This window comes from Passer montanus, unplaced genomic scaffold, assembly GCF_014805655.1.
Source record: "Passer montanus isolate IOZ18808 unplaced genomic scaffold, ASM1480565v1 scaffold74, whole genome shotgun sequence".
NCBI lineage: Eukaryota > Metazoa > Chordata > Aves > Passeriformes > Passeridae > Passer > Passer montanus.
In genome coordinates, this window is record NW_024372592.1 from 2,532,561 (window position 1) to 2,559,922 (window position 27,362).

Sequence of the window (27,362 nt, forward strand, 5' to 3'; positions counted from 1 at the left end):
GGTAGGCCCACATATTTTTGAAACATTTCCATCTTCCACACTTTGAGGTACTTCTTGTGTTAGGAATATTTCAGCCACCACAGCATGGGTGAAAAATAATGATTTCTGAAAGCAGCTTGAAATTTTTATAGTGTAATATAAGTCAAACTGTTAATTTGCTGGCTGCTGTGGTCTTGCACAATGAAGAAGGGAGAGGACACAATCACCTGATAAATACCTGTGACAATATATTAGTAATAAATAAGAGTACAAATAGGCAATATTTGTTATTGAGCTCTTAAGTATATGGGTGGCACAGATTAACAAGGCATGTAAACCTTTTCCCCACTGAGGAGGCAGACACAGGCAGTTGTGACAGTGATTTTCTCTTTTACCTTCATCATTTCCCAGTATTTTAGTGGAGGGACAAGCCCCTCAGACAACAGATCCAACACAATTTACACCTCACAGGATCACAGAGGCATAGAATGGTTTGAGTTGGAAGGAAGTCTTGAAGATCATCCAGTTCCAACTTCTTGCAACAGGCAGGGACAGCTTCAACTAGACCAGGTTGCTTAGAGCCCCATCCAGACTGGCCTTGAACGCTTCTAGGGATGGGCATCCACAACTTCCCTGGGCACAGTCGGGGCAGGTTTTACCTCAGGGTTCCCTGAGGCAGCCAAAGGTGTCACTGTCCCCTGTCCCACTGTGCCCACCATGGCTCCCCGCTCTCTGCCCTCACAGGGCGGCTGTGGAGACCCATGTCCCCCACACACGCAGGGACATGGAATCACAGAATCGGTCGGTTTAGGAGCGACCTCAGCGGTGAACAGGATTTTGTCCAGACACTTCTGGAATATCTCCAGTGAGGGAGACTCCACGCCCTGTCTGAGCAACCTGTTCCAGTGCTCAGTCACTGCACAGGACAGAAATTCTTCCTCATGTTCAGGTGGAACTTCCTGGGCATCAGTTTCTGCCCTTTCCCTCTTTCCTACTGGGTGACACTACCGAGCAGAGCCTGACCCATCCTCTGACACCCTCCCTTCAGATATTGATAGACATTGATGAGGTCCCATCTCAGTCACGTCTTCCCGGGGCTGATCAAGCCCATCTCCCTCTTTCATCACAAGTGAGATTCTCCAGACCCTTGACGAACTTCGTAGCTCCAGCACACAGAGCTCGAGTTGAGCAGCGCAGCCCCTCAGCCCCGACCGCACCGCAGCCGCCGTTCGGCAGGGCAGCCTGCCTCCCTCACGCCCTGCCCCGAGCGCCGGGACAAAGGCGGCGGTCCCGCCCGGGCGAGGCGGAGCCGGGCCGGGCCGAGCCACCGCCCGGCCGCTTTATCCGCCCGCCGTGGGTGGCGGCCGGCGCAGTGCGCATGAGTTCGGGGCGGCTGCTCGGCGGAGCCCGCGGTGCTGCTCCGACCACCTGCCTGTCCTCCGCCGGGGCTCGTTCCGCCCTCGGCTGGGAGAGGCGCGGACCCCAAAGCCGGTGAGTGCCGCCCCTCCTCGGGGGGTTCCCCTGGCTCTGAGCGGGCCCCCGGCTGAGGGAGTCCTCGCTGCCCCGCGCTCGTCCCCGCCGGGTCTCGGGTCGCTGGCGTGAGGGGCGAGCCCGCGCCGCTCCGCCTGCCCCCGGCTCGGGCTCGCTGCGGGGAGAGGCCGCGGAGCTGCGCGCCCCGGCCAGCCCGCCACGGCAGTGGTTCGGCGCTGCTCTTATTACTCACTAATGGATTTTTAATTATTCTTCCCTCCTGTTCCAAGAGCAGTGGCGGCCGGGACGCCGGGTGCTCCGTGCGGGCTCTGGGCGGCGGGCGGGACCGGGGACAGGGACCGGCACCGGCACAACCCCGCAGAGCAGCTTTGGGTTTGCGTTAGTTTTGGTACACAGGCGGGGAGGAGAAAAACTATCAGCAAACTGCTGCCCTGCCGTGTGTGAGGCTTGGCTTCCCACTACTGAGCTGTTAAGAATTTTTTTACCCCTGTGGATTTCTTGTTCTTCCCTCGCATAACCTAAAATTTCCTTCTGCTTATCGGCAACTTTAAGAAAATATATTTAAGGTTTGATGCCTGTAAAACTTTGATGTATGCTGTTCGTGCCTGACTAAGGGTGATGAGGAACGGCTGCCTTGTGCCTCCTGTTTGCTTTCTGACTGTCTGTATTTTAAGGTTTCCATTGGAAAAGCTGTTGGTGTAAACAGTAGCAGATTCTAGCTCAGGATACTTTTTTTTCCCCTTCCCCTTTTTTCCCTTCCCCCTGTCAGGTGCCTTTGCCTTCTGGAGCTGGTAAGCATGAGAAGGCTGGTGCTTCTTAAGATCTTAATCTTAGGTGGTTCGGGTGAGGTTTAGTGCCTGTAAAGAGAAAGCACAGCCTTAAAAACACTCCTGGGATTTTCAGTAATCCAGGATCTCAAGGGCATGTTTCCTGAATAGTTTTTGTTTTAGTGTGGCAGCGAGAGGAGGTTGCTGGAAGTGGAGCTCTCTTGTGCTTGGTCCTGTGCATGGGTGTAGCAAGAGATGATTCCTGTGGTAACAAGCATGCAGATGAAATAGGAAAGAGATAAGACAGCCTCTTCTGAATTTTTCTAAACATTTTTCAAGGATTTTAAGCTGTAACAAGTGTCAGAAATGTAACAGTTACTTCCTTTCCCCTCCCTTTTTTATGAAAGACTTCATTCTAAAGCATAAGTCTTAGTTTTAAAAGCTTTTGCAATTTCTTTTAAAGTCTTAAATAAAAGGTATTATTTTAAGACTTTGATACAGGTCCTTGACTAATGCAGCATTGTAGTTGGCCTTCCTTGTACAGGCACTACTTAAAAAAAATTATGATTGTGGCTTTTCTCCTTCCTTTGCAGGAATTACTGTTGTGTAAGGAGGGAGCTGATATTTAAACAATTAAAGGGGGAAAAAAAAATGTTGCTTGCTTGAATCTCTAAGAAATGAAGATATTACTTATTTCTCAGAAATGGAATAGATTTTCCCAGCAGTGTCTTTCGTATCAAGGATTTGTTTGGGGGTTTTACTATAGGGAGTGAATGAGTAGAATGAAGTTTTATGACTAGAAGTGCAAGTAATGCCTGGCATTAAAAGGGAGCAGGGAGATTTCTGTATTGCATCTCTGTTTTGTCAGTAGTAAAACTCCTCTCATCCTGTTAGTTATAGCTGCTTTTTCTCTGCATGCCTCTGAGAGAAATATTAACCAAGAATGTTGGCAGACAGATTGCTGGTTGGATATAGTAACTGGAACAACTTAACTCCTGAGCAGTTGACAAGTCTCAGGCTGACTGACCTTCTGAAATACTGGAGCATGAAAATAAATGAGCATATGAATGTGGCTTTCAAAGCCAGCCAGACAGGCTGTTACTGTTACCAAATCCTCCCTCCTCCTTTTTTTTAATTAAAAAATAAAAGCAAGTGATTTTAATTTCCAGTATAACTAACTGCTTAAATAGATTCTTTTCAATTGGGTGTGTATGGATGATCCCTGTACCAAGTGAAGTCCAGGGCCAAGACTCTACTGCTCTTTTTTTGCCAGTGCTGTTTTCAGTTTTGTTTACCTTGGGCAGGCAGACTTTTATGTGCTCACATAGGAATTAAATGTCCAAAATTAGCTAATTTTTAAAGTAAACACCCGTGCTTTGTGCTTCAGATGTCCTCTGCTTTCTTCCCCACACCAGCACAGCAGTCACAGAAAGAAACGTGGGAGAGCAGCCTAAAATCTAGTTGTGAGACTGTGCCACAGCTGTACTGGGGCTGAAAATTGCCTTGCTATCCTAAATGCTGTGTAAAACAGGATTTGGCTCACCATTGCTATGACTGTAGCAGCAGTTACATAATGAAACCCTAAACCCCAGCAATGCTGCACCTGTAACAAGACAGAAGTTGACTAATTACAGAGGCGTCTGTGCCTGAAATTGTTTATGTACACTTCATGGTTTTAAAGTGTTGGCTGTCACAGATAGCACCACCCTGATGTTAACAGGGGAGATTTAAAAAGAGTAACTTGAAAAGAATGGGACTCTTTCCTTGTTGAAATTTGCATAAGGCAAATTGAAGTCAGAGGAGAGCTCAGCCACCATCTGGATGTGTTTAAAGCCCCATGTAGGACTGGAGAGGCAGCTCTGGGTATCACAGGTAGTTCTGCCACTGCTGGTCATCAAATCTCCACTGGAGAGTCCCAGTGAGAGCCTTATCATTGCCCTCAGGTAAGACCTTAATCTGCAGGAAAGCAACTGCTTGTCAGTGGCTGTAGTTTTATTTCAGTTGGGGCAGGAGGCAATGCTGTCACTCTGAACAAGTGGGAAATGTGAGCACTTCAGGGTTCTGTGGTGGTTTAATCCACAGTGTTGTGTAGGAGCCTTTGCCACTGGCCTTCATTTTGGGCAACAAGATTCAGCTGATGCTGTTGCTGGTGTAGTGAACTGAGAGAATTTATTTGCAAGGGAAAAGGCAAAGATGTGTGGGCACATCTTTTCCCATCTTGAGGGTGGACCAATGTGGTTAGCATCATCAAATCCTGCCCTGGTATTCCACTGCCTTAAAAGAAGGAGCATTTCCCAAACACTGCAGAGAGGAGTATGAGGTAGTGATGAGCTGTGCTCTTGTGCTGGCTTGGTTCTATGTAACAAAGTCTCTGAACCATAGGGTCTCAGAACAGTAAAAAGGATGTTCTTGAAAATCTAGAAAGACCACTTAAGAATGAAGCACAGTATGGAATCCTTGTTTTCTGGTGTCATCAGGCTTGGATTAATGTGGTCAAAGGTGTAAACTTAGGCATTGTTCCTGAGCAAAGCATGATTTGGAGAATTCAGTGTAGTAATTGAATTATTACTTGGGTGATGAAAATTGGTTGGTTTGTGATTGTTTCCTTTCTTTTTAAGTGGTTGCTACATTTAATTTGAGATCCAATTCACCGAACCATTTAAGCGTGTGATGGAATGTCCTAGTGAAGTCAAACAGATTTAAGTTTTACTGAATTGGTGCCTTGCCCATCTAGTTCTTTCAAAAATGTATGTACACAGGATTAGTTATTTCACTGTTGGCAGCTCTCACAAATTCTGTTGCGAGTTGTATGAATGACATTCAGTGTGTTTCTTGAGGCTCCAGCTTCCAGATTTAGAGGACTGAGAGAATCTTTGTTTTTAGCTCTAAAACTAACGGATTTTGTAGCTCCCCAGCCTGTAAAGGAAAGTTTGAATTGTAACAAGTGTGCCACAGAAACCAGAAAGTTTAAAACAAAATATTGGGGTTATATACATTGAATTCTGGGAGACTTGCATGGTTGTTGTCACTCTGATTACTTTGATGTAGTTGCATATCTGCCATGGGCTGCCATGAGAGCCCCCCGAGTTCACATTGTTCAGTCCTACTTGTCACCTGTTCTGCAAATCAATATTGATGTCCAAGGAAGTGTCTAAAAAATGCTGTTGGCCTGGCTCTCATTTAGTAGACCTTACTGTCATAGATTCTGTGTCTGTGTATTTATTTTTTTGTTCTTTTTCTATTAATGATCAGCATTTCTATTTGTCTGGCCATACTGTGCTGACAGTCCCTCTCTAAGCAAGGGCAGGAGTAATTCTGGGTTACTGGATGTTAAATAGCCATGACTGTTTCAAACACATGGGATTTTTCATGAGCAGATAAAAACTGTGAATCATACTCACTGTTATCACAAGCTTCTACACTATGATATAGAGAAGTCAGAATCTAACTATGTTGGCCAGTTTTGGTTCCCAAACATCAGCTGTTGTTTGTTGCTACTTCAGTTTTGCTTTGTTTCTTTCTGTAAGAACAGCTTATAAATTTACTGTCTGATTCTGTGGGATTTTTATGTGTTCAGCAAAACCTCATCAGTTTATCCTGTGTACTCCTAGAATTAGTCAACTTGCCTGTGAGGTTTGGCCTCTGTAGGCAGTGCTGTTACTTAGTCTATTCTTTTACCAGAAAGCTTCAATCTTACTGTATATCACAGAGAAGGGGTTCCCCTAAAGCTTAAGGATTCACTCAGTATTTCACAGACTGAAGGAGGTAAGAAGAATTGAGTTGCTGATAGTCCTGTTCACAAGGAGGTGTGTCCACCATAACTAACCATCAGTTAGTTTTGAGGAGTTTGGAACAGCAGTGGCTCAGTGAGGACATGTCATGGGTCAGGTGGTTTTGTTCAGCTCTGGTCTTGTGCAGCTGGTTCAGAGGTATGTTGCAGGAGCACTTAATACAAAGAAAACTTCATGAGGTTAATAGACATAAATACCTGACCTGTTTTGGGAAGCCCTGTGGTCTCCTGACCACAGCGTGCAGGAATCTGAATGAATTCCTGCTCTCCTTTGCCTTGTTTTACTGCTCTGCTGCCAACTGTCAGAGGCTGATAAAGTGTGCTCATGTAGCATCATTTCTGTAAAACCCATCTCATGGTAACACTTCTAATGACCACAGAGTGTTTCCAGATGTTTTTTTCCAGATGCTTAACTCTCCAAACTCAGCCACCACCATGGAGTGCAAGGTGACTGACAGTGTGTGCATTGCTGTGTCTGTGCACTGCTGACAGATTAAACCAGCCTTGAAGTTCACTGGCCACTTCTGTTTCAGCTGAATCACTGAGAAAGAGCTGGTTAGGAACAAAGGCAAAGTCTGTGTGATGCTCAGAGTACAACGAGGCTTAGAAATCTATCTTCAGAAATGTTTCATGCAGAGAGTGTTCTAGAAATTGTATGTATAGCGAAAGGGACAGACTGATCTTGTGCCCTTTTAAAAATGCATGATAATTTTCTAAAAATTGTCAACTCACCTTAAGTATATTGTGCAGTTAATGGCCTGGTGCTGTCTGCTGACTTTTGGCTCCTGGCTTATGTAGCAGTTGATTTTTAGCATTTAAATGTCTTGCACTTTTGTGGGATTGATCTTTTTGCCTATTAAGCTAGTCTTCAAACAGGATTGTTAATAAAAAATTCTTTCAATCGCCTGCTACTATAGAAACAGTCCCTTGTAAATGCTAACATTGAGCTTCAGTGAAGAAGTAACCTTAGTCAGCAAAACTGTAAAAATATCCTTTTTGAAAGGACAGACCGCACCTTATCTTTGATGGCAACTTAATACATCTTCTCTGAATTATTTGCCTCTGTCAAAGCAAAATTAAATCTTTGGAGGTGAAATTCAGTGCTAACTTCAGAATCTTTCAATTTCCTCCTTCTGCTCTCTGAAAAACTTGCATGATATGTGACTTGTATTGTTTTAAATATCTCATGAAAGCTATCTCTAGTGTAACCAAGAAGTGATCACTTCAGATGATAGAATCACATCTGCCCCAAGATGCATTTCTGGTTTAATATCTGAGATCCTCTCTCCAAATAGTACTGTCCTGTCACACTTCTGTGCTCCTGTGTCATGATCTGATTTTTTTTATTATTAATCCCTAATGGTACAGGCACACATCTCTTAAACCAAGCTAAAAAATACCCAGCTGCAATGACTGAACAACAAATCCCATTGTGAGCAACTTTCATATTTAATGCATCCCTGAAGGTCAGGAGGAACAGCTGCCTGTTGTCCTGCTGTTCCTTCTCTCTGAGCAATGTTACCTCATTTTTGAACCCTGCCTATTACCTTGGCAATCCCACTGACACAGTGGGGTCTGGAAATTCATTAGATCCTTGACTATTTCTGTCTTAAACTTATAAAGTCTTTCCCTTTATAGAGATGGCATAAACAGGATGAAGTGACTTCAGTTAACCATGGTTAGGAGAGGAATTTGTCTGTAGAACATGCTGTATGTATTGCAGCAGTGCCGGGCAGCCTCACCTCAGCTCTGGCTGCTCTAGACACTTTACAAAAGTGTAGGAGTTTCTCAAAGCACAAAGAACACAGCAAAGGGGAGAAGAAATCATGTATATAAATGAATTATAATTTTATTGACATGTACCTTTGTTGTGGTAAAGATGATGTAAAAGGTAGAAGGGGAAAAAAAATCTTCCCCCACACCTTTTCTGCAGGCTCACAGACCTTGCACGGCTCCCAAGCTTTTCTGAAATGACTAAAACTCCCAAAGAAGCCAGAGCTTCTAACACAAAAGCAGGACCAGTGCTGTAATGTTTGATACTGGCTCTTGTGTGGGTGGCTCTCTGAACCAGTTGCACTCACTGCCTTTAGTCATTGTTCAGGAGCTTTGTGAAATATCTGAACTGCAGCTCCAGAATGAGTAATGGGAGCTTGCTGGGAGCAGAGGTATTTGTTGTTATTTATAAGTCATGGCTTTAATGTTTATTGCTGCTGAATCTGGGTGTTCCTGCTGTCCTGAATGCAGATAGCCTACCATGAACTTAGTCCTGGTTAAACTGAGGTATTGCTGTTGGAGAAAGCAGAACAATACTCTTAAATACTTCTCCCTCAAAATCTGGGCCTCTTGATTTGTTTCTTGGTAACATAAATATCTTCTCCTGGTTAGTCTTTAAATGTGGGCTTTATTTGTGATATCGATTGTAATCTGTAATTGTAATTAGATAGCTATTGTAATCTGCAGGAGTGACCTCTCATAATATAGTCCATAAAATGTTCACAGTTTTGAGTGTAGTTCTAGAAACCTCACAATTGTCTATAGCGTTGCTGAGGGACTGAACAAACATTGCATATTCAGTTTACGTTGGGGACACCTGCATAAAAATTTGATGCTGCAACTTGAAAGTGCTGAAGAGAAATAACATTTGCCATGTGTTGAATGTCAGTAGAAATACTCACCTCTTGCTGGTCTCTCTTTTCCATCTGAACATCACCTTGACTGTCATGGGATGGAATCTGAAGTCAGTGGGAGTTTTCTATGAATTTCAGAGGTGTCAAGATGCTCTGATAGTCTTGCCTTCTGAAAATTATATCTGTATTTGTGTGTGCTTGTTCAAGTGTAGGATTTCAGAGGAGTCAAGATTTTCACTGGTAATGTTGGCTTCCAAAAGTTGCAAATATTTTCTTGTGTGGATGTGTTTGTGTGTGGCTTTTCAGCACCACAGGGTTTGTTGTAGATGGAGCTGCTGTTGTTCCATGCTTGGGCTGCTGTTTTCGTGTTTGGCTTTCTGCAGCAGCCAAAGGTACAGCAGCTGCCTCAGTGCTCCTGTGTCTGCCTGTCCACAGTTTGAAAACCAGGACCATGAGCTTGCTTCTACCTCTCTGGGCATCACTTAAAGCCCATAATCCTGAGGATGCACTGTCATTGATAGCTAAAGCTCTTAATAAGAAAAAAAGGAAGATTCTTTTTGTGTAAAAGTAAGGCTAAATTTGATCGTTAGACCTAATGTTCATAAGAAGGGCTATGAGATGTTTTTGTTGTGGCAACCCAGTGCTCTGGGTTGTGGATGTGCTTCCAAGACTTGCTGGACTGCAGCCTAGCTGCATTGTGTGGGAGCTTTCCCACAGGACACGTTGGTGCTGCGGCACAGGCGAGGCACCTCTGGTAATGTCATAGCCCTCTCCTGGGAGGAGGGATCAGCGGGATGGAATTGTTGCTCAGTATTGGCAGATGTTATCTCACTGCTATGAAACACTAATCAGCTTACCAGAAGGCTCTGGTTTCTCAGCCCTCAGCCCACAGTTGTGGGGAGCAAGGAGAAGTAATCCGATTGAATTGGAAATGTAGGCTTGACTTTGCTTCTCGTGTCGCCTCTTGAGCCATAATAAAGGGAGAAGCACTTGGGAGCAGGAGCATTTCATTTAATTTGTGCAGTGTCAGGGGAATGGTGTCCATTTCCCAGCTGGTTGCATATAACGTGGCACCTCAGAACCAGCTGTTTTGAGGAATGTGTCACTGCTGTCCACGGGTCACAGGCAGGCTGGCTGAAAAGATGGACTGTTAGCAAGCAAGGCAATTTCTCATTGCAAAGGTTGGTTTAATGTACTGCAGTGAGAAATGAGCAAGGTTCTATGGTTTGCCTACCCCCTGCTCATGCTGTTAGTGCACTAAGATGACGTTTGTGTCCTTGAGAATCAAAAAGTTCTGCCAGAGTGTTTTGGGAGATGGTGACAATTCAGAGGTTTTACAGAACTGGGCATTGGGAAAGCTTAAAAAACTGGGGGCTTTTCCTCCAGTGAATATGCTGGTGCATATGTCTGTTTCAGTAAGTGTCTTCCAAATGTACAAGTACTGTTTCTTCATGGCTGAGTGAAATAAAAGCTCTTGAAGCTTTAAAACACAATTTATAATGCGTTGATGCAAAAATGGCACCAAGTTCTGCTCATGGATCTTTCACCACAAGCAGGTGGCATAGAGTTGCTTCAGTGGCACGAGTTAACTGCAGCAGTGTTAGGAAATGAATGGGGTTCTGTTTCCCTCATGTGATCCCATAAATGGAATTCTTGTTTAAAACCAAATAAAGGTACTTGAGCTGGGCCAGTTGGTATCTCAGCCAGTGGGATTTTATAGCTGTTAATGATGTGCCATAATGGAAAACAGAAACAGGGATATATGCAGGATCCTTGCTTCTAACTGTCCACAGACATCTCATTTGGAAGCACAAGAGGTGGGTGCAGACCTTTCTATGTTGAATTTTAGTAATCTTTTTGAACAAAACCAGTGTTTTAAAAGACGCCCATAAAGCAGATGTGTTTCAGGACATAAAGATATGCACTTTATTAACTTGTGTGGGATATTTTTTTGCCATTTATTTTCCATTTCTTTTCAAGTGTTATAACCAGCAGATTTAACCCCATACCACATTTTTCTCTGTTTCCAGACATGAATAAAGTGAGCAGCCCCACGTAACACACTGATGGCATTCTGTGCTGTGTCGGGATCAATAGGTCAAGAAGGTGTGATGCCCAGGAATCTCCTGGTGGATTCTCCTGAAATGGCAGCTGAGATCTCTCCGGAGCACACGCATGGGAGCATGGAAAGGGCTGGCAGTGTGGAGAACCATGGCAGCCAAGCTAGGTGCAGAAATCTTGCCTTGGTAAGTGTGTTTAATGAGCCTTGTGCTTAGTGATACAGATTACATTAATAGCTCTGTCCCACATCACGCGATTTTTGTTTCATTAAGATTGATTTCTGCCATTTCTAATCCTAAGTGGTTGCTGGTGTTGTCTCGGTTGTTAAACTCAAAGGCCAGAAATAACTTCTCAGCTTTGGTTATAACAGCTTGTTATTCTGGTCTAATTGTCTCTGAGAGCTTGGAGAGTGCTTCTCTCCAGCCCTTCCTCCCAGAGAACCAGGAATGGCAGTAAGGGCTGCTCTGCCCTTGCTTTCTTAAATAGCTCATAAAAAAACTTAAGGATAGTGGTGGCTCTACACACTGCTTTTGCTTAATCTCTTTGTTGACGCTCCTGAATAAAGGTCTCAGCTTATTCCACCTTAATTAGATGAGTAACAAATATGTCACCATAAACAAAGCTGTGCTCGCATTAGTGAGTATGAGTGTGTGGCCATTCAAACCATGAGTGAGTAACTGAGGGAGTAGGATGCACTTCTGCATTCTTCCCAATTAGCAGGGTGAATCAGGCAGTGAACTCAACAGTACACTTCGTACTGTGGCACTAAGCCTAGAAAGTGCAGGTGTATGGTTCCTTCCATATTTTTATCATCCCAACCATTTGAAAAACATCCATTTCTAATTGAGGAAAGAGCACTCTGGTAAACATGCTTGCCCTAAGTGGAAATCTAAATCTGTCTTGTCTTAAATAGAGAATTATGCTTTCTGTCTCCTTCTCTCTGCCCTCCCTGGTGGTTTCCTTTTAATGTTGTAGTTTTCTGTGAAAGAGTTAGTGGCAAAACCTGTATTTATCTGTATAGCTCAGACACACTCATGGTTTTGTGCTACTTTGTGAGCCTTCTGGTACCTGGAGGCAATTCAAATGCAGGTCCTTTTTCTGTTGTTTCTACTGAAAATACTTACTGTTAATATGACACTGTATCCTTCAGCTTGTGTTGCTAGTTAAAACACAAAACAAGTATGACAAAATTTAGTTCCTTAACTGTTTCTGATCTGTTCTAGAAAAACATTGTGAAGGGTCAGGGTGGGAGAGATTAAGTACATAAGTTGGACTCAGGAAGTTAGTTTATGTTGTTTATGAAAGCTGGTTGAATTTTAGAGAATTAGGGTGGAAGTAGTACTTTGCTAGATAATTACAGCTTAATTTTAGAAGTTAGTTTATGTTATTTGTTTTATGAAAGCTGGTTGAATTTTAGAGAATTAGGGTGGAAGTAGTGCTTTGCTAGATAATTACAACTTAATTTTATACAGAATTGCAAGTTAATTTTGTTTATTACTCTACCACTAGTTTCCAGGTTAATACAGTAATAGTCTCAATCACATTGCCTTTGGTTTTATTCTTAGCTGCAGTAGCAGGCATGAGACTAGACATTTGAAAAAATCAGTATTGAATAACAAAGCTATGTATAAACGAGTCTGTTTGTACAGTCTCATCCTAGGTCTGCTGTGTCAGAAAATGACGTAAATTCCCTTAGTCCAGCTAGATCCTGCCATGTGATAACCCATATGATGATGCATCAGCTAGAATTGGAATCCCTTCCTACTCTGTAATGCAGTAATTTATAGATGGAGTAAAAGTTAGCTGCAGGCTGAGGCAATTCCCATCAGAGCTGTGAATTAGCAGTTCACAGAGCCTTTATTTGTCTTGTTTGAGTTTGTGCATGAAGACTTGTGAATTGTGTACCAACAAATTTAATTGGGGTGCCACAGATCCCCTCCATGATTTTTCTTCCAGCAGTGTAGTATGGCATGTCCAGTAAGGGTGACAACTTACATGTGTGGAGTAACAGGCTGGACAATATAAACTCTTCAATACAGGCATAATTTCAGTTTCTGAATTTGAGAAGGGGTCTGTGTTAAACTGAACATGAAGGAAATTCTGCTTAATTGCTGGAACATGCTTCTAGAGAAATTATCTTCTTGTTTCTGTAGTTTTGTTATAAAAGTTTAGAAGATGCAGAAGCTTTGATGGCCTAATGAGAAGAAAGGGATAGATAACTTTATGTAGACAAAGAATTTCTATTATGCCATCTCTGAGAAAAGTGGGGAAGTATTTTCAGGCACACTGGACCTTTACTGGACCCTGAAACAGAAGCAACTAATGACCTAACTGCCTCTTCATTTATCACTTTCCTGGGCCTGTTCACCTAGAGACATGGCAAGAAAGGTCAGGGTTGGCTTTGATTTTTTTGGGTTTTTGTAATGGCATTGCAAAGTAAAGAACTGTGGCAGTGCTTCTTATGACAGGCCTGTGCTGCTCCAGGTTTCTTCCTACTTGATTGTGAAAAAAACAGGCTCTTAAGCTTCTCAGTGTCAAGCTGCATTAGTTACTAAATATAACCTTTGTATTGCATCTGTGGAATTCAAACAAACCCAGAGATGTGATAATAGGGACAAACACTTGGACTGGCTTTAGCCTTTGCTGACTGCTCACAGCTGGTTTGGCTGACTCCTGGCTGGTCCTGCATCCTGTCTGTGCTGGCACTGCTTGCTGGGAACTGGTTGTCAGTTTATGACAGGAATGACTAGGAAATGGACATCAATTTCCATGTGCTGAAAAGGGCTTAAAATTCTGTATGTGGGATCCTTCCCAGTCAGCTGTTGTCACTTCAGTTTGATTTTTGCCAGATTTGTCAGCTTCTCTTACCTATATAGTGATGCTTGCAGTTATCTTTGACAACTGCAGGCCTCTAAGCCAAATTTATTTTTTAAATGGAAAGCAAGATGCTGCCTTGATTTTATGAGTATTTCCATAGAAATTATAGATGTTCAGGTCTGGACTTATTCTGCCAAATCTGTCATAGCAGGTTGAGTTGAGATGGGAGAAATGTATGCCTTGGTATCTTCATCTCAATGAATGTTAGTAACCATAAAAGCTGTTATATGTGAGGACTAATTTGCACACATATTTCGGTTTATTTGTTAAAAAAAGGTATCCATACATCTGCTTTAGAGAAGTATATTCTCTCAATGCATGGAGAATCAGTTGCACTTACCCAAGGGTGAGGGCAAACAAAACCACTCTGTTCTTGGCAATTCTAGCTTCCAAACCCCAGTCTGTAATGACACTGCCAGACATGTGGTATAAGAATCAACTTGCCATGAAATACAGTTGCAGCAATTTAAGGACACTTAATTTCAAGATAAAACTAGGTCTTGGGGATTTTTTTCAAGCAATTTGCCTTGTTCCATTGACTGAATAGGCAAAGACCAGCTTCTTAAAGCCAATCCTTCTTCCAGTGCTTGTCTCTGATAATTGGACTGGGTATCTATTCTCAGCCATGAGTAACTGCTTTAGTTTCTAAGTGTGAATAATGTGCTGGGACAATTGTGCTACCTGTGAAAACCATGGCAGAGGTGCTGGTTGTACGTGAAATGAGCTGTGCTAATTGGAACTGCGCTAATAATAAGCTGTGCCAGTGCCTTGGATCTGTTGCTACAACTTCAGTACTTTACCTTCTGTATCTGGACATGTTTTACTAACATGTTTTACTGAGGGATAGTGAGTTTCTGTTATTCTTGGTGGATCACACTGTGTTTTATATTTTATTTTTTTGCTTTTGGATCAGACAGATCCTTGGTTAATGCCACAGTTCCCCACCACTCTTTTTGGGGCAATGGTGACCTGTAGAATTTGTTCAAGTGACTATTTCATTTGATCACTAATCAAATGGCTTAAACTGGGAGAGGCCATGAGTCCTGAAGAGATTTTGCTTGTTCTGATTGTTATTTCTTCAAACAAGCTTCCTCTCTGGCTCTAGCATGACTTCATAGTCAGTCACTGAAGATGGTTTGTCACTCCTGGATCCCTTGTACAGTACAGGTGACATTCTGAACATTGGTTACGTAGACATGAAGAGCAACTATGCTGTGAGTAGTCTGAGCTGGCTCATTGTTTTGTTTCACACACTCAGCCATTCAACTTGGGGTGACCTGGTTGTTTTGTAGTTATGGTGTCTCTTGTAGCCTAAAAATTCTTTGTTATGATCCTTATCCTTTTTTGGATCAGTAAAGTTAATTCAGATGCCACAGACCTGGCATTCTAAGTGCACCATGTTGGTATCTCTTTACCTCAACCTCCCTGAAGAGAATCCACTGGAAATCCAGTGTGGATTTAGGAATTCTGGAAAAGGACAGATCAGGTGTCTGTTAGCCTACTGCCATCTCTTTTCCTCACAATTTGAATGAGTCTTGTGATGCTGAACTGTACTTCAGGTACATTCAAGGGAAAGTCCTGAGAAAGACTCCTTTCATAAAATTAATGTGGTTTTCCCTGTTGATACTGATACTCCACAGGCTTTGCTGTACTACAAGACCTTTCAGTGTGTCCAAGGATTTTGCCAAATAACAATACACAAAATATGAGAAGAATTTCTGACTGTTTGCTTTGTGTGGATACAGCTGCCTTGGGGCAGGTGGAAGCCATTCCTTACAGGGTGTGGGGAGCTATGCTATGCTTCATCCACTTTAAGCTGACATTAGTATGACCTGGAAGCAGTGTGCCTTGGAAAAATAAGAGCCTGACTCCTAGCAAGGAATGTTCTTGCTGTAAAATGTGCCAGTGAGAATACAGATCCTGAAGGCAGTTTGGGCTCTGTGCACAAACTGTATCTTGTGCTTCAAAGCAGGATCTGGTAGATAGAGATTATTCCAGCAGGTGGGCAAATCTGCTTTTTAAACCATGCTTGATAGACATTCCTAGACTTCCAGAGTGTTTTCTTCATATATTTCACCACTTTTCACTGAATACTTGCATTAAAGTTTCTGTAATGTGAAAGTTAACTTCTACATGATTACCTTCAGTGAATGTAAAGATTTGTAGCAATTATATGGGTGGTCAACTTTTTGTATCTTAAAATACACACAGGGACACAGGGCTGCATCTGCCCACCATGCATTCATTCTCCCCTGTTTTAAGTGTAAAGCGTTCCATTATTTGAGCCTTCCTGTGCAGCTAAGCTCACAGCACTCCGTGCTTTGTTCTGGACCCTGTCCAGCTTGGCTGCATCCTTTCCAAAGTTCAGCAGCTGAATCTGAACTCTGTGTTCCGAATGAGGATGTGCTGTCATGTCATCACCCTGGTTAATATATCCCAGAATGAGAGCTGCATCCCTGAACAGCAGATTTTCCCCTCTTTATGGCACTTAAGCTGACAGAATCACACATTGCACAGGTACCTTGCAGTAACTTCATCTCAGCATCATTTTTTTGTTCATCTGTGTGTTCATTTTTGGGGGCCGTGTCATAAAGGTTTCAAATCAAAGTATGTGACATCTTGTGCTTGCACCTATTGGTCAAGTCAATAACCCCCTCATGAGAAATGAGCTTGGTGTGACTAATAAAAATTTAGTGGCTTTTGCCTGAAGTGTCTCCCTGTTTTTCTCAATGTTGTTCTAACAATTTCTTTTTCTCTTTAATTTTTTTTCTCTTTAATTTCTATAGGCTGATCAGCCTAATTTTGTTTATCAAAGAGATGTCTTCAGAGTTTAAGCAGATATTCAGCTTGCTTTCTTTAAAAGTAGGTTAGGAGTAATTTAGTCAGTTTATGACTTTAGCTCATCTAGTTTATCTTTTAAGTACTTGTAGATAATTTGTTTCCTCACTTAGGACCTATTGATTATATGCTTTGCTACCTCTTATGAAGCACATGGTACAATTATGCTTGTAAACTGAAGAAAACAAGACTCAATATTATAGTCTTCTTCACCAAATGAAATGGTATTATCAAAACCATCAGATAGTGGGTTGTAGAGGAAGCACTTTTTGACACAGCACACAATTACACTCTGGAACTCCCTGCCACAGAATGCTGTGCACGCCAGTCATTTCCATGGCTCAAACAATAAGACAAATTCATGCTAGAAAAGCTCATTAAGGGCTATTAAATACACAGATGCCAATGCATCTGGGAAATCTTTAAGCCATGTGTTGCTGGAAACTGGAAGGAATTAGGGAAGGAAAAAAATATACCAGTCCAATATACAGCAACACCTCCCACAACCTCTCTTACTCCTGTGTGTTCATAGCTGCTGAAGGCTACTGAGCTAAATGGGCTTTTTGGTGTGATCCTGTGTAGTAGTTCATGTTCTTAGCTGTAATTCTCTTGCTTCCAGCTTCAGTAACACAGCAGTACAATCCATTCCATTTCCCTTTCCTGTAAATCTAGTCAGAGGTGCTTGACTTTTTCTGTGCTAAAGCTTTTATGTGTGTCCTGGTACAGTTCCTGCACACAGGGCTTTCCTTTTCACCCCTTCTAACAAGCAGAACTGCCTTGTTACTAACAGACTGTGGCCCAAGAGGTGCTACACTGCCCTTTGTACTACACCTTAGAATAGTTTGCTCCCTTCTTGGTTCTTTTGAGAAGCACCCAGTCACTTCTTTCTCATGGAATTGTGCCTATTAATTCTTCAGTGCTGTCAAGTGATTGATAAATCAGTTGAATCTGGCATTCTCCTGGTATTTTGCTAATTGAAGTTTGGTTCCTTAGCAGGTTTTAGAAGATTTTGTAAGCACTGCAGATGTCTTGGGATTTCCTGTGCTGTTTCTGTCAAAGCTGTGCTGGTCTTAAGATTTTTAGATCTGGATGTGATGTTCAGAATTTCTACAGATGTGTATGAAAAATTGTGGGCCTCTGGATATTAAATAAATGTATTGAACAGTTAGGAAAGGAATCAATGAATCTTCTCTTCTATAAAATAGATTCTATTCTTTTCTTTCTCTTACTACTTTATTTTTCGTCTTTTATACCAAACAGTGTTATAACAGACTCTTTCCTGTTTGGTATAAGCAGGAAATGTTTGGCTGCACAGAGATCTAAAATATTAATGCCAGCTGAGCATACTTCAGCTATTTCAGCTGTTTTCATCCCAAATTTATTCTGTCTGAGCACTCTTTTTAATCTTCCTAATTTAATGTAATTTTAAGCTGAAGGACAATATTCAAGTTTCACATTCAGGCTGTCTTTTGATAGTAGTTTTGAAGTGTGTAGTGTTAGGTGTATGTGAGATTTAATTTAGGGAGGTGTGTTTGTGTATGAAGAGTAGGGAGTAGATGGAAACTATGAGGTGAATAACTCAAGTAGCTGAAAAGACTTTTCTTTGACTATTAAAAAACACAGATTCTTCAAGAAAAAAGGAGGCCTGGAAAACCAGCCTGGAAAGAACATTAACTGTTCCAGTACTTGGAATATATGGAAAATGAACTAATTGTAAGAAGACTTGGTAGCCTTAGTTAAAACTGGCACCTTTAAGTTACAAAAATTCCTCCCATCTTTCTGAAGGCTTTGCTATAATACAAGTAATACAGGTGGGAATAAAGCAAGTCACTGCTTGCTTTACATCTCTGAGCTCCTTTGGTTTGACCAGCCTGAGTAGGTTTTTCTTTCCACTGTGATTGTGTGTCTAAAATGGGATTGTTTCCTTGGCTGGCAAACTGAAACATATCTGGCCTGAGGGAGTTTCTATCCAGACTGGATGCCTTGCATCTCAGTACAGTGCCCTGACCTAACACTGCCTATTCTCCAGAGCTGTTGGTTTTGGTTTTGTTGTTTGTTTGGGGTTTTTTTTCTGATGAAATGTGACATTGATCTGTTTCCTCGTGCAGTTTCCCTTCAAGATTATCAAAGTACTAACAGAGATGAAGTTGGCCTTTCACATCTTTGTATGCTATTTATTACAAATGTGTTTGCAAAGGGATGGTTACTCAATTTAGATCCTTTACCTAAGGGGACTCAGCAAGATCCATGAGAGGTGGCTAAATCAGGCAAGGCTGTCCTCCAAATCTTACCTGTAATGGAAAAATGTTCAGTCTTGCAGCACAGAAAATGATGCAAGGAAGTGCTTTGCTAAGTCTCTGCTTCCTTGCTTTATTCTTTGCTCAGCTCTTGATCAAAAAAAATTAAGCTAATATGGAAGCAGATTTTTTTAGGGGGACACAGTAATTCCTGTACCACACTCTGGATCTGTTGCCACTATGAATGTCTTAAATACAACCCCCTCTTCTTTTCCTTTGCCTGTGTAAGTCTGGCTCTGGCAGTGAGCTCACCCTCAACAAAAGGCTCTTGGAGTCCTGTTCTGCTCCAGCTCAGGGCTACCTCACAAGGGCTCCTTTCCTGTCATTCTCTCGCCTACTAGACATAGCAGCCCTATGAGTATTTGGGTGGGGAAGGAAGGAGATTGCAACATCCATTAAGGAAAAAAAACCACACACAAAAAAAATGAAAAAACAAAAAAGGAAGGCTTGTCTGTCTCTTGCTTTTCAAGTGCAGCTGTAAAACTTTCCTTGGCCTTTGAAAGCTGCCATGTGGTGGGTGCGAGCTGTGGACTACGTCAGCCTTTGAAGTTCATCTTTTAAACCAGCGCTGGCAAAGGGCATCCACATTTTAGCTTTTGTAGCAAATTTGCTGCAAGCTGGAATAAGTTACTTATTCTGACAGTACACTGTGGATAGTAAGACTAAGTTAGAAGTAACCATACCTCTGTACATCTTTCCCTCCTACCAAATGTTCTATTGGCCACACAGGCTAAGAGCCTCAAACCATTTATTTTCTCATCTGTAACATTCTGAGTGCTTGGAGATCAACTGCCACTGGGTACAATGCAGCACATTGTATTTCTTAATCTATAGGCATTATTTTGCTACAGAGCTATGTCATTCTTATTTTTAGTGCTGAAAATGGGGATAAAAACTTTGTTTGTGCAAGGAGTTAACAAGTAGAGCTGCACACAGGTTTTTTTAGTCTGAACTAATGTAAGATGATCTGAACAGGCACGGTGAGTTTGAAGCAAGTTGTGCTGCCCTAGCAAGAACGTGCTACCTCTTGAATATTTGTACTGCATACCTTTATGTATTTACCTAAACTCTCCCAGCCCTCCACTGAGAAGTAGCTTTTTTACCCTGTCTGCACGTGCAATGAGGTGTCCTTGGTGCTTCTCATTGAGTTACTGACAGCAAAGTTTCCAGTATATGCTTGGCAGGGGAGAAATTCAGTCCAGAAAAGGGTAAACCTCACTTGCTTTTCAACAATATATACTTGCATTCCAGAACTTACACAGGTCTCTTGGGAAATGTCTTTCCTGTATCCATTGTCTTAATGCAGTGCTTTTCTTAATCATTCTTTGTCATCTCCAAGCTTCTGGAAAAGTGAGTGTTTCCCAGGGTGGAGAGAAAAGAGTTAGAGCATTGCTGCCCAGCTTCGCATAGTGATAATGTGTTAATCAAGTTAATTAAGAGCAGTGACTCAGAGAAAATGAAGACTGGATAATCCAAGTGATTATTTATCAGTTCTGTGGTCTACAGGATTATTTCCTGCTGAAGAAAATAGCCTAAGGCACTATACTGCTAGGGAACAGGTCTTCATATTTGTTCTTGGGTTTTCCTTTCTGTAACTCAAAGTTAAAATCTTCAGAAACCCTCTCCGTCCTTACTATTACCCCTTTGTAATATCTTACGTACCTCTGGATAGTTTATAGTTTGTAGTGGCAGAGACACTTCTCAGCTCCAGCATTGCTTCTAGAAGTCAAGTCACCCTTGGGACTTGAGCAAAAAGAGAATCAGCACATTTCTGGGGCTGTCCTGAGTGCACCCTTTCCTTCTCATGTTGCTCCCCAAGCCTTGTCCCTGAATGTGACACAGAACACAGTTTGCCCCAGTTTGGAATCAGAAGAAGCTATCCTGACTCCTGCAAAGGCACAGGTGTGTGTAGGGCTTTTTATTTTAGGTTTGTTTTTTTGTTTGTTAGTAGCTCTTATGGCTTTCATAATCTTTTAGTAATTTGCTCTGTACAACTCAAATGAAGACTTCTTTGCTAAACTAAAGGATGTACTACCAGTTGCTGCTGTTTTGGTTTTTAACCTTTTTTTGTCCTCTAACATTGTAATGTCTAAATGTCTCTTTGGGAAGGTGTCAATCTTTTTTTTTTCTTTTTCCCCCCCATAGGATGATGAAAGTTTGAAATACTTAACTCACGAAGAACAGGATGTTCTCATGTTCTTTGAGGAAACCATAGATGCCTTAGAAGATGACTTGGAGGAGATGGCCCTACGTGACAGTGGCATCCACTGTCAGTCCCCAAGGTCAACAGAAGAAAATGTTTCCAGTCATTCAGAGACTGAAGATATCATTGACTTGGTGCAGTCAACACCCGAGAGCAGTGACCATGAAGGCCCTTCCAGCAGAGATACAGAACCAGGTAGTTGGGTTTCTTGCAAGTGTGGGTTTTCTCTTTGAATCCAGTCCTAACCTACTCTAGTTCCCTGTAGAAAGTGCTTAAGAAATTTTGTACCATCCTTACTACCTCAAGATAAATTTGTTACTCATCAGGAGCTCCAAAGACTGAGACTTTAATTTTCTTGGGGTTTTTGAAATTCTTGCTGCTACTGTAACTTTTTTTCTAATTTTTCCTTTTCCCTCACGGGGGTCATGCATCTGATGAAGTTGGTTTGCTGTCTCAGTCCTCTGCCTGGAGACTGACCTGTCACTGTTGTGCACAGTCATTGCAACATTCACCAACCTGTTCATGCTCTGCTCTTCTCTAAGACTTCTTAAGATTTTTTCCAAGAGTTTTAAGATAGCAGATTGTTTTCAGTGTTACTCTGTGTGGGACTGAAAGGCATACGATCCTTCAGTGACTTTGTGACAAGATAGCATATGGCATGTTGTTTTTGTCACCCCATGGAGTGTGTTCTCTCTGTGTTGGGACAATGAATCTATCAGCTTCTACACACAGTGGGACGTAATGTGTCCTCTCCTGGCTGTTTTAATAAAAAATAAGAACGGCAAAACTCTTATGAAAGAGCAGCCATTGAAGCACAGTGAAGCAACGTGCAGACTGAGTGAAAGGCAGAGGGAGGGCTGTGATAGTGACACATGGTAAACGTGCTGATTTGAGCTATAGCCGTGCCTAAGAGATGCCATTGCTGGGACTTCACTTACTGGCTATTTGGTTTGAGGTTGAGTTAGAAGGGTAGGGAGAGGAAAGAAATGCTGCTAAAAGAGGCATTTTAGCTTGCATTCTGCTCTGTGTGAGGAGTTAATGACCTCTCTGCTGCTTTGCCTTTCAGTGTTGGATGCCCCTCGGAGAGCCGAGAGCCCTCAGCCAGCTGCAGCTGCTGACCTTGCCCCACACCCCCCTGCACCACCACCAATGGTGTCCGAGACTCTTCCTCTTCCCCCTCCACCCCCTCCTCCAGTGCAGCATCCAAAGTTGCTCCGTTCTGTCCCCACTCCTCTCATCATGGCCCAGAAGATCTGCGAGCAGCAGGTGGAGAGCCGGGCGCGCTTCCCTGGCGCCCTCAAGGAAGGGAATTCCGACAGGAAGAAAGCCCCGGTAGCCAACGGTGATTATTCCACTGCACCCAAGCACCCTCCTGCCCCCGCCCCCAAACTGCACCGGTTCCCAAGCAACATCAACATAACAAATGTCAGTGGCAAGGAATTCAGCGAGACCATTTCCAAAGCAGCGGTTAACGTCCAGGAGCGGCGGGCTCAGGTGCTGGCCAACATCAATGGGGGAGCTCTTCTGGCAGCTGAACTGGAGGAGAAGCTGCACAGAAACGATTTCTTGTCACGTAACAGAAGTTCCTCCTTACGGGATCTCTCCTCTGAGCAAACACGCTATGAAGCCCTGACAAAACTTGGCCTGGTAAAGGGAAAGCCAGCTCAGGACCAAGTGGACCATGCCCCAAGCACTCAGCAGCCTGATGTGCAGCCCAAGCAGTCAGAGGCTGTTACCAATGGATACCAAAACATCCATGAGATTTTAAAAAGTGAGCCCAGCCCTTTCCTTCCTATGGGCAAAACTGTAACAATCAGACCAGAGGTGGCCCTTGCCACTAACAAAGTCAGCAGCCCACAGCAGAACACAGAAAAAAGCTGCAATGATTACAAACAAGCTGGTGTAAGCCTGGACATGAGGAGGAGGTCGGGTTCACTGCCTAGACCTTCAGGGTTTCGATCCCAAGGGATAACGGTGAAGTTTTCCGGCCGTGGCTCAACTGAAGAAGCCAGGAGAGAGGCACTCCGGAAACTGGGACTGCTGAAAGAGACTGCCTAACTTGGATGGGAGTGTTGTGGCAGTAGGGGGAAAGTCATAGCATGGCTTTGTGCTGGAACACTCCCAACAGGATTGGGATCAAGTGGATTGGAAGAAAAAAGGGAAAGTTCTCTGCTTCAGGCAAGCCAGGAAGGTATTAGACCCTGTGGAATGGCCACTTGTGTTCATCCCAGAAGGACTGGCACCACGTAGGGCCATGTACAGCAGTGGGGTTTGGCTCTCCTTCCTACAGAGATACTCATTGCTCTTTGTGACTAAGAGGAATTTTATTTAATTAATGCTGGACTGCAGCAGGCAGCATCTCGTCAATGAAGTGTACAGTGCAGTATTGTTGTACATAGCAAACTGAATGGCAAATCTTGCTTTTGCTCTTTCTGAAGCCAAAACAAAGAGCTCTGTCTGTCCTGCCCACATGTCTGTCTGTCTGTCCGTGGGAGCTCGAGATAATGTCACAGCTGAAATTTCTGACAGTGTGACACCCTTCTGTGACTTTTTGTTGTCTGTGTTACCTGGCTTGGCTTCTTTCCCTGCCAGCAGTGGAGTCTTCTGCTCCCTCACCCTCCCGTTGACTCAAACTGTGCACAGGATGGCTTCTGCTTCCACCTTCTCCTGGGCAGAGCAGGCCAGGGTTTGAACGGGTGACTGCCTGGAGTCTGCCCTCCCTCCCAGCCACCTGCTTCCCTGTCACACCCGAGCGGCCACGTGTCCAGGGAAAGGCACCAGGAGAGCCTCAAGGATATGCAGCGGGCGCCGGATTTCACACTGACAGCCAAAGAGTCTCCTGACAATCTGTGACCCCAGCTGCTCTGTCCCAGGGAGGACCTCACAGCAGAGAAGCCATAGGAACAAGTTAACTTTGTACCAAAAGCGAGACCTGTATGTTAAAAGTCTTCTCCTTTATGTTGGGGTTCCTGGGAAGGAGCTGCTACGTTTTGAACAGTAGCTGTACTACACAAATTATAAGTTCTGTTACTTCTAAAACTGTCATTTGGTCTTCCTGTAGTTTGACAGCCCTAAAAATCCCCTGTTCACAGCCTTGTTTGATTCTGCCCTGCCAATGCATAACAGAAGTTACAGCCAAAATTCTTGCAGGCTATGTGGAGTTTCAGGAGAGCTGCACCTTCCCTGAATGGTCCAAGTTGGTGGTATTTTGCCTTTGTTCAATAGATAAGCTGGTAAAGATGATCCCAAAATATATTTTGTGTGTAAGTATGTTTTTGGGTTTTTTAACATGGCAAAGCTGCCCTTCCACATTGAAACTCCTTCCCTTTTTGTATTACCTGAAAACATCAAGAATAGCCACTTTAAAATCAAATGCCAAACTCTCCATTTTTTTTGTTATTTCTTCACATTTTGATTTCTCAGTGTTTTGGATTTTTTTCTAAAGGGAAAAACTGACTTACTCTCTGCACTTTCTGAAGCCTCGACCAAGGCACTCCTTCTCCAGAGTAGCTGAGCAATAAACCTTGGAGAAGAGGAGGGGTGGCTGCAGCAGAAACTGACACACCCTTTGGCGAGGAGCTCTGACATAACTGTGATAAACAAGTTTGTAATTCTTGTGATAAAGTATTTCAAACTTGCTGAGCTGTACTTGTAAACGAAGCTGTCGTGAAGGAAAAACCTTTGTGTCATTCTCAACCTGCCTCATAAGTTAAGGGGTTTTTTTTTGTTGGGTTTGGGGTTTTTTTTTGTTTTTTGGGTTTTGTTTTTTTTTGGGTTTTGTTTTGGGGGTTTGTTTTTTTTTTTTAATTATCAGCTTGCTGCTTAAATTTTTAATTGTGTTGTCACGGTATCTGGCTGTTTCTGTTATGTAGTTATTCTTTTCAGCGTTTTCACTGGGTAAGTGATCACGTTCCTCATTGTGACAGGCTTGCTGTACATAAGCAATCAGTAATTAAAATATGTGGCCGTTCCTGGGCTGGCAGAGCACTTGGGCATGCATAATCAAACATGAGAGGTGCTGCTGAAGCAAAAAAGGCTGCTTGTGTGCTGCAAGTAAAGCACAGGCTTGTTCTGCTGGGCTCTGATCTGCCGTCCTAAATCAGGAAGACTAGGGAGCACAGAAAATCCACCCAAGCACGTGCTGCAGTGCAGGCTGCAATGGAGGCTGACATGTGGATGATGCATAATCATTTATTAACATAACCTGATAAGTAAATTTAAATGTTTCATGGCCTTTGTGCTTTTAAATCCTGGTAAAGCAAATTCTTCATTATGAATGTGAAGTGCGTACAAAGCAATCTCCACATCTAATCATTTCTTGCCAGCTCTTCTTTGAGTTGTTTACAGCTGAGAGTCCTTGCTAAGCAAACGGGGGGGAAAAAACCCTGACACTGTTTCATTGAAATTCAGTCTAGTTCAATAACTCTGTAATGTCACCCTACTTAAGAACACCCCAGATATTTAATATCTAAAGTTGCTGTATGCTGAATTAGCTGGATCATGTTCTCTCATCCTTTGTGCAGGGCTGTGTCCTCAACTGGTGAGAAGTGAGAGTTAAATCTTCATTAGGTAAAGCAGTTTCTGCCCAGGGAGGACTTGGAACGAGGTATTCATTGTGGCCCTTCATCATAGCAGATAAATTCTTCTCTGTGCCTAAAACTGTAGTGAGTAAAGCCATGTACTAAATGAAGTTAAGTCTAGCTGCTAATACCCTGTATATAAATTTAGCTCTATTTTGTGTATCTTGTTTTGTGTGTATATGTTGCTGTAATTTTACTTTCTTTCCCTTTGTGCTAGAGGTAACTGTATTGCACAAATCTGATAAATCATCTATTATATTAGAATAAACCCAATGAAATGATGGCTGATGGGAGGTGCCATTGTGTTCTTTGCCACTCAGTAGCATGACTCTTCCTTGGAGGAGGGAGGTGACTTTTTCTTAATGGCTAATACTGATTTAATAACCTTTTGTTTTGCAACTGTGGATGTGTGTGAGCCAGAGCCCAACCCTGTCATGGCAGGTGCTGGAGGAGGGACAAAAAAAAGGCTGTGTCTGACAAGAGATGTGCATTCTCACTGCTGGGCTTCAGCAGCTGTGATCAGTGTCCTTGCCAGAGTGAAGTTCATCCTGAACAGTGTTTGAATTAGACAAAAGCCTCTCTCTCACAATGTTTTGCATTATTAAAATGACCTTTCCCAGAGGAAAATTTTATATGTGAAAGAAGAATAACATCTTTGTTTCCAAGGCTGTTACCATAAGTGAGTGTGGTCCTGCTGAGTGTGGAAGTCTTCCTTGCTGCACAGGTCAAAGTTCCCTGTCAGAGAACATTCCTGCCCATCCCTTCCACATCTGTTTGCTGCTTTTCTGCCTTTTGAAGGAGGATTTCTATGTAAGTATTCAGGTGCTGTTGAGCATTTGTCCAAACATCATATGTCATAAAAGAGAGACTAGAAATCACTCTAGAAAAAAGAAATACTTCCCATTTGCTTGAGCTACTTTTTTATCCCTGAGGCTGGTTGTGGTGGTAGCCAAAGAGCAGCAGCAGGTGCAGCAGCCTTGTCTCCAAGCTCTCCAGGGCTGCCTCAGGGCTCAGTTACATGTCTCAGCCATGGCAGGGCAGGTGGCCTTTTGTAATTGTGTCCAGCTCCAGCCTGGAGCCAGAGGCAGGAATTTAACTTGGCTGGATCTGTAATGAAACTTAGAGGAGGTTCCAGTGCCTCACCCGTGCTGGAGGTGAAGCCTCACAGCTGCCCCAGCACCTGCAGCCTTTCAAGTGGCTGCAGCTTGGGGAAGAAGCTTTTGATGTTTTGACTCCTGTTTCATACACACACATATGGAACTTAGTTTCTCCCTTTAGAACAGACAGCTTCAGAAAGTGTTATCCATAGAGGGATCAGGGGAGGCAGGAGGCTGAAGGGAGGTGGTAGTTTTATTCCAGCAGCTTGGGCAGGTTTTCAGTCTTGTTTGTGCCTCAGCACTGAGTAACTTACAGCTCTGCTGAACAAGCTCAGAGTGTTGTGTAGCTGAACCCAGCAAAGAAAAACCACAGCCTTCCTTAGCTGGCTACTCACTGTCCTTCCTGGCAGAGGGGGAGTCAGGAAGCACAGCTCAGGCACAGCAGTGGGATTGCTCTGGAGGCAGCTGCAAAGGAAGGGCCTTGGAGCAGGGAGGCAGGGCTGGGACAGCTCAGGAACAGCTCAGGGCCCTTTCCAGACACCCCCAGCTGCCTTTCCACTGGGCACTTTTCCAGCCACTCATCCCCAGCCTGGAGGGATCCATGGGGTTGTTGTGACACAAGGGCAGGACCTGGCACTTGGTGGTGTTCAGCCTCATTCCCTTGGCCCATGGATCCAGCCTGTCCTGATCCCTTCCTGCTGATCAACACTCCTGCCCAGCTCCATGGCACCGCAGACTCCCTTGATCCCCCTGTC

General features: G+C 43.2%; 1 protein-coding gene across 1 annotated transcript; it reads left to right on the top strand.

Moving 5' to 3' along the window:
• The first annotated feature begins 1,323 nt into the window (after positions 1–1,323).
• On the top strand, positions 1,324–25,798 carry PROSER2 (proline and serine rich 2). Its single transcript, XM_039730913.1, has 4 exons — positions 1,324–1,470; positions 10,685–10,900; positions 20,873–21,125; positions 21,997–25,798. The coding sequence occupies exons 2-4, from the start codon at positions 10,721–10,723 to the stop codon at positions 22,986–22,988; spliced, it is 1,425 nt and encodes a 474-aa protein (XP_039586847.1). The 5' UTR covers positions 1,324–1,470; positions 10,685–10,720; the 3' UTR covers positions 22,989–25,798.
• Positions 25,799–27,362: the final 1,564 nt, after the last annotated feature.

Coding starts and splice junctions, on each gene's coding strand:
- PROSER2 (XM_039730913.1), top strand. CDS start 10,721: ATGGCATTCTGTGCTGTGTCGGGATCAATAGGTCAAGAAGGTGTGATG. Junction 10,901..20,872: donor GGTGCAGAAATCTTGCCTTG/GTAAGTGTGTTT, acceptor TCCCCCCCATAG/GATGATGAAAGTTTGAAATA. Junction 21,126..21,996: donor CAGCAGAGATACAGAACCAG/GTAGTTGGGTTT, acceptor TTTGCCTTTCAG/TGTTGGATGCCCCTCGGAGA.